The 16,786-nt window shown below is 37.9% G+C and overlaps 1 protein-coding gene across 1 annotated transcript in view; it reads left to right on the top strand.

Annotated features, from left to right (window-relative positions):
* The window catches only part of LOC129042073 (POTE ankyrin domain family member A), a 118,466-nt gene that overhangs the window by 29,188 nt on the left and 72,492 nt on the right, over window positions 1–16,786 (top strand). The window contains 1 exon segment of the mRNA XM_063668483.1: window positions 5,641–5,854. Coding sequence (XP_063524553.1) covers window positions 5,641–5,807 — 167 coding nt within the window. The 3' untranslated portion in view covers window positions 5,808–5,854.

Raw genomic sequence — 16,786 nt, 5'->3', positions numbered from 1 at the left:
TATTGCTAGTATATAGGAATACAGCTGATTTTTGTATGTTGATTTTTGTATCCTCCAGCATTGCTAAACTTACTTATTATTAGTTCTAGTAACTTTTTTATTATATTTGATCAAATTTTATACATACAACAATGATTATCAAATATTTTCATTCTCAAGCTACTGTTTTACTAAAGATAGGAAATCTTTTAGACTTGCGGCAAAACAGTCTCTGTTGCAGCTAATCAACTCTGCCATTGTAGTATGAGAGCAGCCAGGGAGAATACATACATTAATGAACACAGCTGTGTTCCAATAAAACTTTATTTACAGAAACAAGAAGCTGGCCCACAGGTTGTAGTTTATCTGCCCCTATTACGTGATCATGGTTGTGAATAAAGACAGTTTTACTTCTTCTTTCCAACCTGGATACCTTTTATTTCTTTTTCTTGTCTGACAGCACTGGCTAGAATCTTTGGCATAATGCTTACTAAAGTTTTGAAAGCAGACATTCCTGTGTTGTTCCTGATATGGGGAAAGCATTCAGTGTGTCATTGTGGTACATGTTAGCTGTAGGTTTATCATAGATGCTTTGTGTCATGCTGATGAAGTTCATTTGTATTCTTAGATTGCTGATAGGGTTTTTCTTTTAATCAAGAATGAAATTGAATTTTATCAAATGCCTTTATCTACTGAGATAATCATAAGGTTCTTCTGTTTTAGTTTTTTAATTAGTTGAATAACTAATATTTTAATGTTAAACCAACCTTGCATTTTAGAATAAACCCCATTTGCTTAGGATGTAGGCTTTTTAAAAATAGTATATCACTGGCGCCGGACACGGTGGCTCATGCCTGTAGTTTCAGCACTTTGGGAGGTCAGAGCAGGAGGATTGCTTGAAGCTGGAGTTCAAGACCAACCTGAGCAACAAAGTTAGACCCTATATTTATTTGTAACCAGTTAGCCAAAATTTTGTTTAGAAATTTTAAAAGACTATTTTAATGTAGTTTTAGGTTCACAGCAACATTAGGTACAGAGATTGTCTGTGTACTTCCTGTCCCCAGACATGCATAGCCTTTCCCATTATCAGTATCCCTCACTAGAGTGGTACAGTTGATATGATTGATGAATCAAAATGGCATGTCATAATCATCCGAAGTTTATAGTTTATATTAGTGTGCACTCTTGGTGTTCTACAATATGTGGGTTTGGAAAGGACATATATTCATCATTATAGTATTGTACAAATTATTTTTACTGCTCTAAAATTCCTTTGTGTTTCACCTGTCTGCCCTTTCCTGCCCTCCTCAACCCCAGGCAACCACTGATCTTTTTACTGTATGCATAGTTTTGCCTTTTCTAGAATGTCATATAGTTGAAATCATACAGTGCATACCCTTCAGATTGGCCGTTCACTTAGTAATATGCATTTATGTTTCCACCATGTCTTATGACACGATAGCTTATTTTTGTTTAGCATTGAATAATAGTTCATTATATGACTGTACTAGAGGTTGTTCACTCACCTATTGGAGGATATCTTGATTGCTTCAGAAATTGGTTAAATTTTTTGTCAATGTTCATGAGGGAGTTTTCTTTTTTGTAATATCACTATTTGGTTCAGGGTAATGCTAGCATTATAGAATGAGTTGTGTTGTATTTCCCCATTTTATTTTTTAGGGGAGAGTTTGTGTAAAATTATATTATGTCTTCCTAAAATGTTTGATAGAATTCACCAGCATAGCTGTCTGAGCTTGAAGTTTTCTCAACTTTATTTTCTTTTGGTGATTTGGGTTATCTATTGCTTCTTGATTGAGCTTTGGTAATTTTTATTTTTCAAGGAATGTGTCCATTTAATCTAAGTTGTCATGGTTAGTTACATAAAGCTCACCTTATTATCTTTCCATTCTTTTAATATCTGTAGAATGTATAAAAATGTCACATTGGGCCGGGCACCGTGGCTCATGTCTGTAATTCCAGCACTTTGGGAAGCCAGAGAGGGTGTATCACCTGAGGTCAGGAGTTCAAGACCAGCCTGGCCAACATGGTGAGACCCCTCATGTCTACTAAAAATGCAAACGTTAGCTGGGCTTGGTGGCAGGCACCTGTAATCCCAGCTACACAGGAGGCTGAAACAAGAGAATCTCTTGAACCCAGGAGGTGGAAGTTGCAGTGAGCTGAGATTGCACCACTGCACTCCAGCCTGGACAACAGAGCCAGACTGTATCTCCAAAAAAAAAAAAAAAAAAAAAGTTACATTACTTATTTCTGAAATTAGTAATTTGTTCTCTTTTTTATTATCAGCCTGGCTAGATCAAGGTTTATCACTTTCATTGACCTCCTCGAAGTGTTTGGTTTTATTGATTTTCCCTATTCTGTTTTATTGGTTTTATCTTTGATGTCATCATCTGTTTGGCCTGCTATCACAAAATACCATAGACTGGGTAGCTTATAAACAACAGAAACTGATTTCTTATATTCCTGGAGGTTGCAAAATCCAAGATCAAGGTGCCAGAAAATTGAATTTCTGGTGAGGGATCAATTCCTGGTTCCTATGTTCCCTTTTTTCCCCTGTGTGCTTCATATGACAGAAGGGGTGAATGAGCTCTCTGGGGTCTCAGATAAGGGCACTAATCCCATCCATGAGGGCTTGGATTCCATGAGCTAATTGCCTCCACAAAGCTGCAGTTCCTAATAACATCACTTCTGTGATTAAGTTTCAGCATATGAGTTTTAGGAGGACACAAATGTTCAGACCGTAGCAGATATTTATTATATTATTTCCTCTGCTTCTTTTGGGTTTAATTTGCTCTCTCTTTTTTTTCTTTTTGTAGTTTCTTCTTTTTTACTTTCTTAAGATAGAAGTCAAGGCCATTGATTTGAGAGTCTTCCAGTATAGACATTCAGTGATAACTTTTTAAGTACGTTGCAGCTATAGTCCACAAATTCTGATATGTACTATTTTCATTTTTATTTACTTCAAAATAGTTTCTAATTTCTCTTTGCATTACGTCTTTGACCTAGGGTTATTTAGATGTGTGTTACTTTGTTTCTAAATTTTTGGGTATTTTGATGATATATTTTCTTAGTGATTTTAATTTGATTCCTTTGTGGTCAGGGATCATACTTTCTATGACTTAAATCCTTTGACTTAATTCTTTCAAGAAGATTTATTGTATAGCCTAGAATATGGTCTGTTTTACTAAGCATTCCAAGGGTACTTGAGAAGCATTGTGTTCTTCAAGTCTAGTCTCATCTTGCTGATTTTCTGCCTCCTTTTTCTATCACATATTGAGTAAGCGATACTGAAATCTCAGACTATACCTGTGAATTTGTCAATTTGTTCTATCAGTTTTTCCTCATGTATTTCAAAGCTGTTATGTTACTAGGTACATAAACATTTAGGTTTATATGTTCTTGATTAATTGAACATTTATCATGAAATGACGTTGTTTATAGCTAGTAATATTTTTTTTGCTGTGAAATCTACTTTGATATTAACATAATCATTCCTGCTTAGCTTTCTTTTGTCAACTGTGTGGTCTATATTTTTCATCCTTTTAATTTGCATCTTTACATTTAAAGTGTGTTTCTTATAGGTAGCATGGAGTAGGATCTTGCTTTTTATACAGCTTGACAATCTGTCTTTTAGGTTTTTAGGCCAGTTTTATTTATAATGTGATTATTGATATATTAATAGTTAAGTTTATCTGTCATGCTGTTTGATTTTCATTAGTTCCAGCTGTTCTTTGTTCCCTTCTTTTCCTGCTTTTTTTTCAATTAGTTATGTGATTTTTATGATTTAGTTTTATCTTTTTTTGACTTATTGTCTATAACTCTTTTTTTGCTGTGTTAGTGGTTGCATTACAATTTGTACTGTATGATTTTAACTTATCATAGTTCACCTTCAGGCAATATTATATAATATCATATATGGCATAAGAAAATTAGAGTAGTATACTTTCATTTTCTCTCTCCCAGCCAGATTCTTCCTGGATTTGTGGGATTATAGTTTTTATTACGTTTAGAAAGTTTCTGGCCACTTTATCTTTATGCTTTTGTCTTTCTCTCTTCCTCCCTCTTTGGGGACTTATATATTGTTGCTTAAAATTTTCTCATAGTTCTCTGATGTCTCAAATTTATGAATCTTCTTTTTTTCTGATATCTAGTCTGTATTTACTTCCATCCAGCAGTGTTGTTTTTAGTCCTTTTTTTTTTTTTTTTTTTTTTTTTTTGAGACCAAGTCTTGCTCTGTCACCCAGGCTGGAGTACAGTGGCTTGATCACCACTCACTACAACCTTCGCCTCCCAGGTTCAAGCCATTCTCCTGCCTCAGCCTCCTGAGTAGCTGGGGTTATAGGTGCCTGTTATGATGCCCACCTAAATTCTTTGTATTTTCGGTAGAGATGGGGTTTCACCATGTTGGTCAGGCTGGTCTCAAACTCCTGATCTTAAGTGATCTGCCCACCTCGGCCTCCCAAAGTGCTGGCGTTACAGGTATGAGCCACCGTACCTGGCCCAGTCCTAAGATTTTAATTTTAATTCCTACTAGTGCAATTTGCTTTCAAGAAATGTCTTCCTTGCCTCTACTTGAGATTTATTTTGGGACACAGTTGACTTACTTATAAACAACTTGATCTTTCTGGTCTTGCTTTATGATTTGGTCTAACTTCCCACTCTTGAGGCAAGGTGTTTCTGATAACGCTATTCTTTGCCCTGTGAAGTTTTTCCGGTATCAGTCATAGGAATGGACACTCTTCCTGGTACATTATGTGAGCAACAGGCACTGTTTCTTTTAATTTTTTAAGGATTTTTTCCCCCTGGTCTCAAGTAGTTTCCTAGCACACATGTACTGTTCATTGCTCTGTTAAATAAATACCCAAGAGGATATTTTTGCAGATCTTCATTGTTCTTCTCCTATACTGTTCTCTCCTTTCCAGTGTTCTGTTTTGTGATTTCTGCCTTGGTGTTTTTTTTGAGCCTCTCGGCTACATTGTTCCGACTCAGGGAATCTGGCGGACTCTACCTCAGTTTTATTTTCTCCTGTTGTCATGGCCTGGAAACTTTGTCAAGTCAGTTTGCTGGGGTGTTTGTAAATCTTACTTCATTTGTTTCCTGTCTTACAGGGATCATCGTCTTCATTACCTGCAGTCCATGTTCTTGAAAATCATTGTATTATGTATTTTGTCTTTCTTGTTTTTGTTTCAGGCAAGAAGGTAAATCAGTATCTGCCGCTCCATCGTGTCCAGAAGCAGACTGCAGCAGAGCTTCAGCACATGCCGTAGACTAGCTAGAATGCTTTTCTACTCCCTTTACTTAACTGCTTCCTTCTCACCCTTCGTTACTCAGTGTAGCCATCTCTTCCCCAGGGAAATCTTCCTGAGCCCAGTATAGATCAAATTCTATGTTATCATAGAACTGTTTTCTTGCAGCATCTATCTGAATTTGTATTTATTATTTGTTCTTCACTACAGCTAAAGCTAAACAAGAACAGAGTTACTGTTTGTTTTACCTGCAGAGCTCAGTAGAATGTCTTCCACATGGTAGGAACTCAGTGCATATTTGTTTGGTGTATGGATGGGTGAATGTTAAAATGCACAGGACTTTATATCCAAAAAGTACACATAGATTTTATTTCCACCTTGTTTTCCCCCGATGCAGATTCTGCTAGCCTATCAAAAATCCAGGCTGCAGTTCTTTCAGATGAACACTTACTAGAACTTAAAAATAATCACTGTGAACAACTTACAGTAGAAATTGAACAAATGGAAAATATGATTCATGTACTACAAAAGAAGCTGTCTGAAACAAAAGAAACACAATTATAGTTAGAGCATGAAAAAGATGAATGGGAGCAAGAACTCTCCACTCTGAGGTATGACATTCTGGTTTTAAAGAATATTTTAACTATTTATACTAAAGGTATATGTGAGAATTATTGTGATTGCTGACTTTCTGGGGCTGAACGGGAGAAAACGTCTTGGTCTTGTAGAGTATGAAAATCTTAGAAATAATATAACAAATTCTTAACTGTGATTCTTCTGATAATTGCGTATTCTTTTAAATCATGATTTTAATGGCTATATAGAAGTCCGCCATATAGAAATCTATTTAACAAATTGAATTTGGGGTTTTAAATTCATTTGTATTAGAATTAATGCTGCAAGGAACATCTTTCATTGTTACTATTATTATCATTAAACACTTGTTAGACACTCTTATTAGACATTATTACTAGACAGGGTTTTGCTCTGTCACTGAGGCTAGAGTGCCATGGTGCAATCATAGCTCATTTCAACTTTGAACTTTTGGGCTCAACAGATCCTCTTGCCTCAATTTCCTAAGTAGCTAGGACTAAGGCACACACCCCCATGCCTGGCTAACTTTTTATATTTTTCATTGAGACAAGGTCTCACTATGTTGCCCAGAATGACCTCCAACTACTGACCTCCAACAATCCTCCTGCCTGAGCCTCCCAAAGCATTGGGATTACAGGTGTGAGCCATCGCACACAGCCCAGAACGTCTTTTATATAAATCATTTTCTACATTTCTAATTATTTACTTTGAATAAATCTTTAATATAGAATTTTTTGGTTAAAATATAGAAACTTTCAAAAAAAGGCCTTGGATCAATATTTCTAAATTGTCCTCAAGAATATTTGTATTTAATGCATGCTGAGCTTAATACCTAGGTGATGGGTTGGTAGGTGCAGCAAACCACCATGGCACATGTTTACCTATGAAACAGATCTGCGCATTCTGCACATGTACTCTGGAAATTAAAATTAAAAAAAAATTTGCATTAATTTACAGTTCAACTAACAGAGCATGAAGTGGCCATTTGTCTCAAACCAGAACACTTCTTTAAAACTTTATATAGTTTTATTCTTTTTTTCTCCCTGTTTAAATTTATTTATTTATATTTCAATAGCTGTAGGGGTACAAGTGGTATTTGGTTACATGGATGAATTGTATAGTGGTGAACTCTGGATTTCAGTGTACCCATCACCAATAGGTAGTTTTTATTGTTCACCTTTCTTCTACCCTTTCTTCTTCTGAGTCTTCAATGTCATTATACCACTCTGCCTACCTTTATATACCCCTAGCACAGCTCCCGCTTATAAATGAGAACATGTGGTATTTGTTGTTCCATTCCTGAGTTACTTCACTTAGAATAAGGGCTTCTAGCTCCATCCAGTTTGCTGCAAAAAGCATTATTTCATTCTTCTTTATGGCTGAGTAGTATTCTGTGGTATGGATATGTATATATACATATATATACACACACACATATATATGTGTATATATCACATTTTCTTTATTCCACTCACCAGTTAATGGACACTGGTTGATTCCATATCTTTGCATATTGTGAATTGTGCTGCAGTAAACACACGTATGCAGGTGTCTTTTTGATTTAATGATTTCTTTTGGGTAGATACCCAGAAATGAGAATGCTGGATAGAATGGTAGGATCTATTTCTAGTTCTTTGAGAAATCTCCATACTGTTTTCCATATATTTTGTACTAATTTGCATTCCTACCAGCAGTGTTCTCTTTTCGCCACATCCACACCACTGTCTATTGTTTTTTGATTTTTAATAATGGCCATTCTGGCTACAGTGAGGTGATATCTTATTGTTGTTTTATTTTACATTTCCCTGATGATGAGTGATGTTTAGCATGTTTTTATATGCTTGTTCACTGTTCGTACATCTTCTTTTGAGAAATGTCTATTCATGTCATGTGCACACTTTTTAATGGAATTATTTGTATTTTTCCTGCTGATTTGTTTGAATTTCTTGTAGATTATGGATATTCGTCCTTTGTTAGATTCATAATTTACAAGTATTTTTCCCATTCTATAGGTTGTTGGTTTACTCTGATGGACTATTTCTTTTGCTGTGCTGAAGCTTTTTAGTTTAATTAGGCCATATTTATTTATTTATTTTCATTTTTGTTGCATTTGCTTTTAGGGTCTTCATCATAAATCTTTGCCTAAACCAGTGTTTTCAGGTCTTAGGTTTAGGCCTTTAATCCATGTTGAATTAATTTTTATGTCTGGTTAGAGATAGAGATCCAGTTTCATTCTTCTACATGTGGCTGTCTTTTTCTCCCAGCACCATTTATTAAATAACATGTACTTTCTCCAGTGTATGTTTTTATATCCTTTCTCAAAGATCATTTGCTTGTAAGTGGCTTTATTTCTGGCTTGTCTGTTCTGTTCCATTGATCTATATATCTACTTTTATACCAGTACCATGCTGTTTTTGTTACTGTAGACTTAGAGTGTAATTTGAAGTCAGGTAATGTGATGCCAACATATTTGTTCCTTTTGCTTGATATGTCTGTTGCTATTCAGGCTCTTTTGTGGTTCTACATAAATGTCAGCATTGTTTTTTTTAATAATTCTATGAAGAATGACATTGGTATTTTGATAGAAATTGTATCGAACCTGTAGACTGTTTTGGGCACTATGGTCATTTTCACAATATCAGTTCTTTCAATCCATGAACATAGGATGTATTTTCATTTGTGTCATCTATTATTTTCTTCAGTGGTGTTTTCCAGTTATCCTTATATAGATCACTCACCTCCTTCATGAAGTATATTCCTAGGTATTTTACAGTTTTGCAGCCATTGTAAAAGGGTTTGGGTTCTTCATATGACTCGCAGCTTTGTTGTAGTTGGTGTATAGTGGTGATACTGATTGGTATTCATTTATTTTGTAACCTCTGAGACTTTAATGAATTCATTTATCAAATCTAGGAGTGTTTTGTAGGAGTCTTTAGAGTTTTCTAGGTATAAGAGCATATCATTGGCGAAGAGATAGTTTGACATCCTCTTTTCCAATTTGGATGCCCTTTATTTCTCTTGCCCAATTTCTCTGCCTAGGACTTCCCAGTTTTATTTTTAATATTCATGAAATGAAAACTAAAATGGAAAGGGATTAGTTTATTTCACATCTCTTATACACAGATAAAATTAATTCAAAGTTCTATGTTAAAAACACATGTTATTCTTCATTGTTTAAATACTAGACCATGCCTTGTTCCAAAAGGAATTTCTAAGTTGTTTATAAAACATATAGGAATCAAGAATATAAGTGGAAAGTGTTTCCAGAAAATAAACATAAAAAGTATGGGTTAACACAGGGGTTCCCAATCCCCAGGACAAGGACCAGTACCAGTCCCTGGCCTGTTAGGAACTGGATCACACAGCAGAAGGTTAGTGGCAGGTGAGCAAGCGAAGCTTTATCTGTGTTTACAGCCACTCCCTATCACTTGCATTACCGCCTGAGCTCCTCCTCCTGTCAGATCAGCGGTGGCAGTAGATTGTCAAGAAGTGTGACCTGAGCCCTGTAGTAAGCTGCTCATGCAGGGGATCTAGATTGTGCACTCCTTATGAGAATCTAATGCCTGATGATCTGTCACTGTCTCCTCTCACTCCCAGATGGGACCATGTAGTTGCAGGAAAACAAGCTCAGGGCTCCCACTGATTCTACATTATGGTGAGTTATATAATTATTTCATTATATGTTACAATCAGTATTAATAGAAATAAAGTACACAATAAATGTAACATGCTTGAATCATCCTGGAACCATCCCCCCACCTCAGGTCTGAGGAAAAATTATCTTCCAAAGAGCCCGTCCTTGGTGCCAACATGGTTGGGGACAGCTGGATTAACAGATGTGAGACCCCTTTGCCTTGTCTTGGATTAATCTGCAGATATACATTCTGTGAATGACAGCTGATAGTGCCATCTTGCCCTGTAAATCATTTTAGGGATACCTCCAGTATTTCATGAAAATAAAATTTCTTCTAGTGAATTTATAAACTTGTTTAAGTAGTATGTTCTTTTTAATTAATTTGAAGTGATCTGTCATAATTGAGAAGTTCCTATGGCTGTGTGAAAAGAGATAATTTTCAACTTGTAAGTTAACTGAATAATTTCTAATATCCTTTTTCATAATATTTATTGAAGTTACTAGTAACAGAAACTCACCAATTAGCAAGATGTTCTTTCCTCACTACCTTTCAAGTATTTGTCCCTTGGAAGAGACTGAAGGAAGAAATTAAAAGCATGAGAACTGGAAAGAAAAAATAGTCAAGAACACAGAAATTTTATTTGTATAATAAACCTATTCAGGAAGAGCCACGTCACAAAATAAACTTTTTTATTTTCTAACAAAATGAATTTTATTGTAACTATATTTAACTGTATAGATTGACCTTAAAACGAGAAGAAAAGAGAAAGGACGCTGATATGTTGTATAAAAAAGGTAGTGAAGAGTTAAAAAGAAAAGAAGAGGAATATGGGAAAGATGTTGAAATGAACCAACAACTGAAACGGACTCTGAAAACACAAGCCAAGAATTTGGATCAGGTAAATTTCTGATGAAAACTTTATATTTCCAACTTTATATTTCATCAGTATTACTTATATTCCTTTGATTTAATGTAGTATGTTATTTAGGTGTAAACACACCAAAACTGTTATCTAATTTTTATAATGAGCTATGACATTTATAGTTACAATTATTTTATTGTAAACCTTGGCATCTCAATCTGTGTTTTCAAAATAAAGAAATGGAGGATAAGTTGAGTTTAATCACTAACATAAATGCTCATTTGTGGATTTTTATATTAAAATACAGGCTAAATAGCTTTCAAACTAAAATGTGTTAAATGTTTTGAAAGAAATTTTATTACACAATACTGTATCTTTATATAGGTAAGAACTGTTTCTCCTCTTAGAGAAATTTAGCTCTCATGTATGCAATTAAAATTTGATTCTTGAGGGTTAAAAATTTTTGTGTTTTAATAGGCTACTTTCTTTTAACAGTTTTATAACAGAGGTTCTGCTCTTTTAGACTTTCTTTTTCAGTCCTGTTAAACCAAAAATGTACTGTATCTCTAGGTTGTGCAGGAATGAAATGATACCCAGAAGCAACTTTCCGAAGAACATAATGCTAGAATATTGCTAGACGAGATTCTGACTAACAAACAAAAGCAGATAGAAATGGCTGAAAAGAAAATGAATTCTGAGATATTTTTCTTAGCCATTTTCAAATGTTTTTATATGTGTATATATTTGAAACACCAACTCTATGTATTTTGGAAAGTATAAAGGATTTTTAAATCATAGATATATATACACATACACACACGTATGTATATATACATGTGTATATATATATCCTATATATTCTTTATCATATATCTATACATGTATATATAACATAAAGCTATGTTCTTAATTCAGCTCCATTTGCCTGCAGCGGTCGAATAGTGACATTTACAATGGCCTCAATCCAAAGGAGAAGCATTTGATATTTTTCATAAGAATTGATGATCTTTACAACTTCAAAAATAAGTTTTACAACTAACAACAGATTTTCTAGTTTTTGGACATTAGTTCATCTTCTTAACATATTAATGGAGAAGTCAGTTTATTCATAAAAGGAAAGTTTGTTCAGAAAAAGTTTATACAGAAAGTTTATTCAGAAAATATTCATTCAGAAAATTCATTCGGAAAAAGCTTATTCACAAAAAGGAAATTAAAGAACTTTGAGAAATTGCTTCTATCCAAATATATGCATAGCTAAGGCTCTTACAGTGGTGTGGTTTATAGATTATAGGTGGTTATCAAGAGTGTATACCCAGTTTTTAAAATATAGTCAAATGTATTAATCTTATATTTTATGCTTTCTGGGTTTTTTGTAATTCAGAGAAAGGCTTTTCCAATTCTGAGATTCTTAAAAATCCTCTAGTGATTTATTTTTCATGGTCTTTAAATAGATATTTAAACTTTTGGGAATTTACACTCTCTTAGGTTTGAAGTTTTGTCCAACGTTTTTTCCAGTTAAATATTCACTGTGGGAATTCTTTCATTATACAAATATACAGGTTACTCTTTAATTTCAGAAGAAATTATAACATGTCATTCTATTGAGTGCTAACTAAAAGTTTCCTTTGTTTACTTAGGTTTCTCTTAGCCAAAAGAAAGAAAAAGATCTCTTGCATGAAAATAGCATGTTGCAGGAAGAAATTGCCATGCTAAGACTGGAACTGGATACAATAAAACATCAGAGTGAGATAAAGGAAAAGAAATATTTTGAGGATATTGAAAGTGTGAAAGAAGAGCATGATAATCTTCTAAAGGCTATAACATTGAGGAAGCATTAGCAAAAACAGTATTTCAGTACAATGGACAGCTTAGCATTTTGACAACTGAGAATAAAATGCTCCGTTCTGAGCTGAAGAATGTAAAACACAACAAGGAATGACTGGAAACAGAAATTCAGTCATTTCATGGTAGACTGGTTGCTGCTCTGCATGACTGTGACCAAAGTCAGATAGCAGAAAGAGACGTCTTTCCAGAGAACAAGACATGAATGGGTTTATTTACAGGAGACAGTGAATTTTCATATGTCTAACCTAAAAGATAACAGTGAGATTCTTTCTGAACAACTCTCTAATGCTGACAGTAAAATTAACACCCTAAAAATGAAGCTCCATCACACAAGATAAACTCTGAGAGAAAAGATGGGGCAGGCATCTTTCCTGTTTGGGCAACTTAGCCATTCCAGCCTGCTGGCTTTGGAGAGTACAAACTGATCAGGGGCAGAAGAGATCCTGCAGCACAACACAGCTGCTTTACCAAATCGTGGCCAGATTGCTTCTGTAAGCAGGCCCCTGATGCTGTTCCTCCTCACTGGACAGGACCTCCCAACTGGGTCCTCCAGCTACCCCCACCAGTATTCCCCAGCCAACAGAGATTTGAAACCCCCACTGGGACAGGGTTACCAGAGGAGAGGGGCAGCCACCACCTTTGATGTTTGGGGGACTAGCCGTTCTGGCCTTCAGGCTTTGGAGAGCCCAAGCTGACCGGGGTGGAAGTGGTACCCCAGCACAGCACAGCCATCCTACCAAAACATAGCCAGGCTCTTTTTTAAGTCAGTCCCTGACCACGTTTTTCTCATCACTGGATGGAGCCTTTCAACCAGGGTCTCTGGCTAACTTCACTGCTGTTCTCTGGCCGACAGAGGTTTCAGGCCCCCTGGGTCAGAGCTCCCAGGGGGAGGACCAGACTGTCATCTTTGCTGTTTGGGTAACTTAGCCATTTCAGCCTTAGGGCTTCAGAGTGTCTGAGGTGACCAGGTGCTGAAGTGAACCCCCAGCACAGCACAGCTGCTCTGCAAAAATGTGACCAGACCTCTTTTTTTAAGCAAGTCCCTGTTCTTGTTCCTCCTGTCTAGGCAAGACTTCTCAACTTGCCTCCAGCCACCTCCTACAGGTGTGTTCAGATTGGCAACAGGTTCGTACCTCAGTGGTACAGAGCTCCCAGAGGAAGGGGCAGGCTGTCGTCTTTGCCTTTTCGCAGGCTTCACTGGTGATACCATCAGGCACTGGAAAATCCGAGGCAACTAGGGACTGGAGTGGACTTCCAGCATGCCACAGCAGCCCTATGGAAAAGTGGCCGGACAGTTACGTGGGTGCCAGTTTCCATATCTCCTTGATGGGCAGGTCCTCCTGGCCTGAGTCTCTAGACAACGCCCCACCAAAGCTATCAAGCCAGTAGCAACTTGGCAGTTCCCTGGACAGAGCTTCCAGGAGCAACTGAAATCCTCTCTGCCACTGCCTCTGGAGTGGAACTGTCCTTGCTACCCTCAGAATATCAAGGGAGCAAAGACTTTAAGTGCTGTATGGACACCTCCCACAAACTGAATTTGGCTCAAGGAGCATGTCAGCCCATCTTCCATGGGTCCCACACACCCTCCACTGCTCATCACCAGACAGGGAACCCTGGCTTGGCCCACAGCACAGACCCTCCATCCTGGCTGATTGCACTTAGTGATTGCTAACTCACATCTCTCTGGGGTAGAGTCCCCAGGAGACAAGCAAAGTGGTGGAGCAGCAAGCCAGCTCATGTGGAGCCCAGAGGGCAGGGACAGCTATCTAAGCTCCACTTGCTCTTCTAACAAGTTAGATAGCAGGGACAGCTATCTAACTCCACTTTAGGAGTGCTGAGGTCAGACCAACCACATCTCGTGTAAGATTGCCCAGCAGAGATCAGGTCTGAGAGTTCCCTTCTTAAAAAAGGGGACTTGCTTAAAAAAGAAGTCTGGCCACATTTTTGTAGAGCAGCTTAGCTGTGCTGGGTCTTTACTTTTGAGAGAGTTCTCCTCTCAGACCTGATATCTGCTGGGCAATCTTGCACATGAGATGGGGCTGGTCTGACCTCAGCACTCCTTAGTCTGTTTGCCTCTTCCAGGGCCCCAGCCTGGCCACACTTGCTTACAGGGCACTCTTGGGTGCCCACGCCATAGCTTCTGTGCCAGTGGACTGTGCTTGACCAGTGGAGAGCTGAAGCAGTGTGGCCCCTACAGGCATGCACCAGCCTGCACATTGCCTCTCCATACTGCAGCTCTTTATATGGAAACTTCCTACATCACTTTGCTGGTGTGTGTCTACACAGGTGGGTTTTGCTGTACTTGCCCTGCCAGCACACGGGAGTGCAGCCACACACCCCAACACACGTCAACTGCCATTGAAGATGGAGCTATGGTGGGCACAGAGCCAAAAATGCCCACCCCGCCAGCACCTTGCCTTTGAGCTAATGCTGTACAGAGAAAAAGGGACCCTCTTATACCCTGAGCAACCGCTGTTGCTTGGGGGGCACAGAGAAGGCACCCAGACCTGCACTTGCCAGCACCCCACCCCAAACCAGTACCTCCTCCAGTGCAACAGCACACACAGTCAGCAGGGCCCCCTGGCCCCCACCCCAGCTGTCTTGCTTCCACCACTGGGTGAATGCCTGCAGGGAGGTGGCACTTTTGCATCTGCTAGCACTCTGCTGCAGCTGCTGCACTTTGGTCCCCCAGTACAGTGGACTCCAAACCTGGAGGAGCCAGGGAACAAAGTTGGGGCCCAATACAAGTTCCCCATGTTAAGGCACACAGTCCAGCAATTGGGAGCTGAATGTTGGCCCCCTAAAATCCTCCAGAAACAAAGCCAGTTGGCTGAATCCACCTTACACCACAATCAAACTCTCAAAGTCATCAAATATGATTAAAAAAAAATGCCCTGTCCAAAGGTCAGCAACCTCAAAAGTTGAAGGTGTGGTAAGCCTATACAGATGAGAAAGAATCTGTGTAAGAACACTGAAAACTCAAAAAGTCAGCATGCCTTCTTTCCTCCAAATGACTGTATTAACTCTCCAGCAAGTGTTCAGAACTGGGCTAAGGCTGAGATGTCTGAAATGATACAAGTAGAATTCAGAACTTGGGTAGGAACAAAGTTCACTGAGTGAAAGAAGTATGTTGTAATCCAATGCAAGGAAGCTAAAAATCATTGTAAAACATTGCAGGAGCTAACAGACAAAATAGCCAGTATAAAGAAGAACATAACCGACCTGATAGAGTTGAAAAGCACACTACAAGAATTTTGATAATGCAGTCACAAGGTGATTGTGTGTGATTGCATTACGAAAATTCTTGTAGTGTGTGTGGGCACCTGAGAGTGCCCTGTAAGCAGGTGTGGCCAGGCTGGGGCCCTGGGAGAGGCAAGTAGACTAAGGAGTGCTGAGGTCATACCAGCCCCATCTCATGTGCAAGACCAACTAGCAGAATAGACCAAGCAGAGAGAAGAATCTCAGAGCTTGAAAACTGGCTTTCTGAAATAAAACATGCAGACAAGAATGGGGGAAAAAAGAATGAAAAGGAATGAACAAAACCTTTGAGAAATAAGGGATTATGTAAAGAGACCAAATGTATTACTGATTAATATACCTGAAAGATGAGAATGGAACCAACTTGGAAAAATATTTCAGAATATCATTCATGAGAATATTCCCAACCCAGCCAGACAGGCCAACATTCAAATTCAAGAGATCCAGAGAACCCCAGTAAGATATGCCACGAGAAGATCGTCCCCAAGACACTTAATCATCAGATTCTCCAGGGTCGAAATGAAAGAAAAAAACGTTAAAAGCAGCTAGGGAGAAAGGTGAGGTCACCTACAAAGGGAATCCCAACAGACTTACAGCAGACTTCTCAGCTCAAACCCTACAAGCCAGAGGAGATTGTAGGGCCCAATATTGAACTTATTAAAAGAAATTTCAACCCAGAATTTCATGTCCAGCCAAACTAAGCTTCATAAATGAAGAAATAGGATCCTTTTCAGAGAAGCAAATGCTGAGGGAATTCATTACTACCAGACCTGCCTTAAAAGAGCTCCTGAAGGAAGCACTAACTATGGAAAGAAAAGATCATCACCAGCCACTACAAAAACGCACTGAAGTACACAGACCAGTGATGCTAAAAACCACATAGACAAGTCTGCAGAATAAGCAGCCAACAGCATGATGACAGGATCAAATCCACACATATCATTACTAACCTTAAATGTAAATGGGCTAAATGCTTCATATGAAAGACACAGAGGGGCAAGCTGGATAAAGAACCAAGACCCATTTGAGTATTCTGTCTTCAAGAGACCTATCATACATGCGATGCCACACATAGGCTCAAAATAAAGGAATGGAGAAAAATATTTCAAGCAAATGGAAAACAGAAAAAAGCAGATGTTGCAATCCTATCCTGACAAAACAAACTTTATACCAATAAAGATTAAAAAAAAGGCAGAGAAGGATGTTACAAAGATGGCCCTGACCTTTGATAAATCTTTTATTTTTGCTTGATACCAACCTGGGTTATCTTTATTTCTCAAACCAATAGGATAATTTGTGGAGCTTGGGGAGTTTCTCCCCTGCAGAGAGTCCCTGATCTCCCAAAATTT

The sequence above is a fragment of the Pongo pygmaeus genome, chromosome 7 (genome assembly GCF_028885625.2).
Source record: "Pongo pygmaeus isolate AG05252 chromosome 7, NHGRI_mPonPyg2-v2.0_pri, whole genome shotgun sequence".
In the NCBI taxonomy this organism is placed as follows: domain Eukaryota; kingdom Metazoa; phylum Chordata; class Mammalia; order Primates; family Hominidae; genus Pongo; species Pongo pygmaeus.
This window is presented reverse-complemented; position numbering and strand designations above follow the sequence as displayed.